A 5,591-nucleotide genomic window follows, 5' to 3' on the forward strand; every position below is an offset into this window, starting at 1 on the left:
CTCCCTTAAGTCCGTTTGGCGGCTGATAGGCCACCTCGGGAAACGCCCCCACCTCACAGGTGCCTACAATTGTCCGCTTAATACACAGTGGAATAAAAATACTACACAACAACACCAAACACACACTATAAATATGGGGATAAAATCATGCAATAGAAATATCAATAAAAACATGCAATATCACTATTACAATAAAAACATGCAAATAAAATCGACACTAAACAAAATATAAAAACACAATTTTCCACTGTGTGACATCCCCCCACATTTTACCTGTGGCAGTCCCTGTCACACTAGTCAAGCGACCTGTAACGGGCGGGTGGCTGACCAAAATTAGGCCTCGTCGAGCGGCGCACCTCTGACAACTCTCCCGGCCGCTGGGCTGGAGCGCTAGGCGCAACACCATAAAATGGAGGCTCAACTAGCATCTCTCCCTCACGGCTGACTCCCTGCCCCTCTGAGTGGTAGTCTGCTGCAGGAGTAATGCACAACTTTAGTGCATTCCGATGGAGGACCAACCTCTTCCACTACCACATACGGCTCTGAGCTCCAACCTGGGTGCAACTTGCCTTGTCCCTGCCTATTCCTGTCCCTTATCCAAACTCTCTCGCCTGGCACCAATGGCAGGGCCCGCGCACTTCGGTCATAAGCCCTCTTGTTTTGGGTGGCTGCTGCCTTCATCTTCTTCCTAGCCATCTCATAGGCAAAAGATAGTTTCTGGTGATGGTCCTTAACCCACCCTCCCAGGTCGTGGCATGGGGAGTCCCGCTCGACACCTAGGTTTAAATCCACCGGCTGTCTCAAATGCCGCCCAAACATCAGGTACGACGGCGCATATCCTGTGGCACTATGAACAGTATTATTGCATGCTTGTAAGAGCTCTGGGAGATATTCTGGCCACCTCTGTTGTCTCTCTGACTCTAGGGACCGAAGCATGTGCAGCAATGTCTGGTTCATCCTCTCAACCCCACCATTTCCAGCCGGATGGTATGGGGTGGTCTTGCTTTTCGTAATGCCATAGCACTTACACAGCTGGTACATCAGGGCAGACTCAAAACTTCCACCTCTATCTGAGTGTAGCCTGGTCGGGCAACCGAAGGTCTGAATCACGTGAGCCCAAAGAGCATGCACCGCAGTCTGAGCAGTCTGGTCTTTGGTAGGAACTGCCCAGGCGTACCGTGTGAAAAGATCAGTCATCACCAGAATATTCTGGTACCTGTCTGTGGGCCTCCCCAATGTAAGAAAGTCCAGGGCCACAACCTCAAGGGGATACGACACAGTAATGGGATGCAAAGGGGCTCTAGGCCTATTTCTATCTCGCAGGCTACACGCAGCGCACCCTAGCTGGAATTCACGCACCTCCTCTTCCATGCTGGGCCAATAAAAGAAGCGACGTATCCTGGACAGTGTCTTTTCCACTCCCGCATGCGCCGCTGCCTCATGATACTTCTCCCACACCTCCTTGTGTCTCTCTGCAGGACATAGGATCTGAAGGTACATTTCGTTAGTGTTAGGGTCCCTTACCTCTCTGCACAGCGTACCCTCACAAACCTGCAGCCTTCTCCATTGCTGTAATAACTTCTGTACAGGGCTAGGCAGGGCTCTCCTCGTTGGTGCATCAGGGGGAATTCCCTCTTCCACATACTCCCTCAGGATGCGCAGATCCATGTCCTTCTCCTGCGCCTCCTTCCAGTCATTCATCTGCGGCACCAGCCCCTGTGAATCCAGACGTGGAGCACTCGTGGTGTTTATGTAGGCTGTTTGACAGTCTGTGGGAAACCTAGAGAGAGCATCAGCATTAGCATTCTCTTTTCCAGCCCTGTACTTAACCTCGAAGTCGAAGGATGCCAGCTGTGCCACCCAGCGTTGCTCTGTTGCCCCAAGTCTAGCATTCTGTAAGTGGGCCACGGGATTGTTTTCGGTATACACGACAAACTTGGCACCTGTCAAGTAATCCTTGAACTTCTCAGTGATGGCCCATTTTAGAGCTAAAAGTTCCAGTTTGAAGGAACTATAGTTTTTGTCATTTCGCTCGGTGGGGTGTAGGCTCCTGCTGGCATATGCAATCACCCGTTCCTTGCCATCTTGCACCTGAGCTAACACAGCACCTAAGCCTTGATTACTGGCATCAGTATAAAGTGCAAAGGGCTCCAGGAAATCTGCATAAGCCAGACTAGGGGGCTCGGTAAGAGCACGTTTCAAACTGTTGAAGGCTTCCTGACATTCAGCAGACCACTGGACCTGCATGCTTGACCTGCTAGAAATTCCCACAAGCAGAGCATTTAAAGGTCGAGCCAACCTCGCAAACCCTGGGACGAATCGCCTGTAATAACCTGCCAGGCCAAGGAAGGCACTGACCTGACGGGTGGTAGAGGGAACAGGCCAGTTCTGGACAGCTTGGATTTTCTCAGGGTCTGGTCTTACCCCTTGTTGGTCGACAAGATGCCCCAGGAACTTCACCTGACGGTGAAACAGCTTACATTTGTCCAGCCTCAGCTTCAGCCCATGTTGCCACAGCTTCTGCAGGACATTCTCCAACTGCTGTAGATGAGTAGAGAAGTCAGGTGAGTAGATTATTATATCATCCAGATATACCAAAACAGATTCAGAAAGGTGACTACTTAGACACCGCTGCATCAGGCGCTGGAAGGTGGCAGGGGCATTACAGAGTCCAAAAGGCATGCGATCAAACTCAAACAAACCCAGAGGAGTGGTAAATGCAGTTTTCTCCCGATCCTTAGGATCCATTTCCACTTGCCAGTATCCACTGGCAAGATCTAGTGTGGAAAACCACTCAGCTCTGGTCAGACATGTTAAAGTCTCTTCAATTCGGGGGAGTGGGAACGCATCTTTATGAGTCACTGTGTTTAATTTCCTGTAATCTACACAAAATCGCCAACTGCCATCCTTTCACCAACACAATGGGGGCTGCCCAGGGACTGCTACTCTCCTGAATGACACCTTTTTTCAGCATATCTGCTAGAAGTATCTTAATCTCTTTGTACATCAGTGGTGGTAAAGGGCGATATTTTTGTTTAATGGGTGGTGCATCACCTGTGTGGATCTGGTGTTGGACCAAATCAGTTCTTCCGTAATCCTCCTCATTCACAGCAAACACCTTTCGCCACCTCTGCAGCAGGGTCTGGAGCTCGGCCTTCTGCTGGGGGGTCAAGTCTATGCTGTTAATCAGTTGACTCACCTCCTCTTCAGGGATCGCAGGCTCTTCGGGCCCAGCTGCTTCAACTACGCCCACCTCGATCACACCATCGGATCCCATTGTCAGGCTAAGGTCACTGTCCGACTCCACATCCGACTCCTCCACCTGATACAACTGGCCCATTTTCTGGTAGCGTCCTATAGTCACTTCGTATGGATTAGGGTTACAGACCCGGATAGGGAGCCTCCCTCCTTTGACTACTGACAGGGTTTGGGCCACCCCCCAGGGTCCAGCATCAGGTAATGCCTCCACTAGTGCCAAGCGTTCTGTCCCACCCTTGCCTTTACACGTCCGGCCCCAGACCATCACTTCACAGTTTGGGGGCACCTTGATTCCCCTGAGGCTAGCAGGTCGAACATAGCCTAGGAAGCCATCAGTCTTGGTGGTGACAGTCTGTTGGCAGACGGCAAATGCCTCTTTCCATGCTCTGCGGGACTTCAGCTTTTGAGGGTGAAAAGCAGACTTGCCTTTGGCAAAAACATCATTCCAGCATGCACTAATAACATTCATACCAATAATTAAAGGGTGCGTGGAACAGTCATTTCTCACAACCACAACCCCTTTTCCTGGTATCTCCACCCCTTCTACCTCAAAATCCATAACTGCATAGCCTGAGTATGGTATCTCAAGTCCATTGGCTGGCTTTAAGGCGAACAACAAAGGTGTGTCAGTTTTATTCACTTCAGGGAAATGGAGATCCATTACCTGCTGCTGCACCAGTGTAACCTGAGAGCCTGTGTCTAATAATGCCGTCATTTTAACTCCTCCCATACACACCTCAATAAGTGGACATTCTCCCACAAAAGCTGTACTGGCCCCCTGATTGTTTGAAATGTCCCTTGTCCCCACTGCCTGGGCCTCAGCAGTGGGGTTTATTAGTTTAAAGGTGGTTGCTGGTCTAGTGTGCTCGGACAGAATCTAGCAATATGCCCAGGTTGTTTACAACGATGGCAAATTGGTTCTCCCTCTCGGGTCCAGTTATTAGCATACCCAGAACGCTTTGGCTTAAACCTTGATTTATTAAAAGCTGAGCTGGCTGGGCTTTGCTGTGGCAAGAGCGGTTTAATTTCATTAACAACCTCTTTGACAAGATCTCGCATTTGACCCTTGACATCCTCCATAATTTCTTTTTTAAATGTCTCTTTCCAGTCTGGTTCATAAGGTGGCTTAACACATCTGGACTCACCCACTGCCAAGCACGTAGTTTGCAATCCCTGGTGTCCCAACTGTTCCTCCTCTAGGAGCAACGCCTCCCGATGGACTGTCGCGAAATCCTCTTCTGGATGGTGACGCACATAGGCTCGCAGGGTTTGTGACAACGGGCCCTCCCGCAGGCCCAACAGCATCTGTTCCTGTAAACACTTTTCAGTAGGTGCTTGATTTGGATTGCGCTGTTGTAGCCTGCAGTGCAACTCCCTCAACCTTAAGGTAAAAGACTTTACCGACTCATTTGGTTTTTGTATACAGCTAAAAAACTGCGACCTCAGAACCGCTAGGGAGGTATTGTCACCATATAGAGAATCTAGATATGCGAATATTTTCCTAATCTGGTCTCTATCTTTTTCTTCTAACACGCTTACTTGACGCTTTGCCTCACCGCTTAAAGCCCCAATTAAAATTTCTACTTTCCGGGCCTCAGCTATTTCTTGAGCATTCAATAAACCTTGTATTTGTTCTTTCCAGTCTCCATATGAAAGATCTGCTTCAGGACCCTTGTATTTTGGTACCCAAGGGGCACCCGGATACACTGGCATCATCATCTCTATATCTGCACTCCAGGCACTGAACACTGCTCCCCAAACTTGTATCCTGTCGACAACGCCAAAATTATGTAGCCGCTAAACTGGTGGACCTAAATCTTAACCACCACGTCCGTATATATACAAGCAGAAAGGGAGTGAGTGGGTCAGCGCTCGGAGAACAGAAGCTAAGCTTAAACACACCATTTATTTTTAGGGTAAAACACAGTCAGAACCCCCAAATACAAGCTAAAATCCCCGCTACACAATAAAAATAATGTTCGCAACCCGCTAAAAGCCCTGCCGGCAGGAATAACTATACACTAAAAACCAAAACTAAATGAATGTTGGTTTTTTTTGTATGATAAAACTTCCCCCCCAGAGTCCTATATTCCCTCTTGTCCAGCCACACACATGCGGCAAATGTTCCTTAGCAGGAGAAGAGACAGGAGAGGAACTCCTCTTCCGGGATGGTAAAACTCGCCAGCAGCATACCAGGGAGGAGGCTCCTATCTCCGCCTGACGGTACGCGGCCGCGCAGTCCAGCCACTCTCCGCACCTGCACACGGCCTCCCTCGCAGCCCCGCCCTGAAACAACAGACACGGGCCAGCAACGTTGTCGGAGCAGCCGCTGT

At 49.6% G+C, this 5,591-nt stretch overlaps 1 protein-coding gene across 3 annotated transcripts; it reads right to left on the reverse strand.

Annotated features, from left to right (window-relative positions):
- Positions 1–1,664: 1,664 nt before the first annotated feature.
- On the reverse strand, positions 1,665–5,118 carry LOC146525007 (uncharacterized). Of its 3 annotated transcripts, none has more exons than XM_085175214.1 (3): positions 3,055–5,118; positions 2,425–2,541; positions 1,665–1,780 (listed from the first exon to the last, which is right to left on the reverse strand). In XM_085175214.1, exons 1-2 carry the CDS (start codon positions 3,986–3,988, stop codon positions 2,477–2,479), a joined length of 999 nt encoding a protein of 332 aa, XP_085031340.1. In that variant the 5' UTR covers positions 3,989–5,118; the 3' UTR covers positions 1,665–1,780; positions 2,425–2,476. The 3 variants fall into 3 exon arrangements, with proteins under 3 accessions (XP_085031340.1, XP_085031331.1, XP_085031324.1); XM_085175205.1 differs by having other exon boundaries at positions 1,667–1,780; positions 2,359–2,541; positions 3,055–5,117; XM_085175198.1 differs by having other exon boundaries at positions 1,667–1,780; positions 2,359–5,118.
- Positions 5,119–5,591: the final 473 nt, after the last annotated feature.

The sequence above is a fragment of the Neolamprologus multifasciatus genome, chromosome 2 (assembly GCF_963576455.1).
Source record: "Neolamprologus multifasciatus chromosome 2, fNeoMul1.2, whole genome shotgun sequence".
Lineage (NCBI taxonomy): Eukaryota > Metazoa > Chordata > Actinopteri > Cichliformes > Cichlidae > Neolamprologus > Neolamprologus multifasciatus.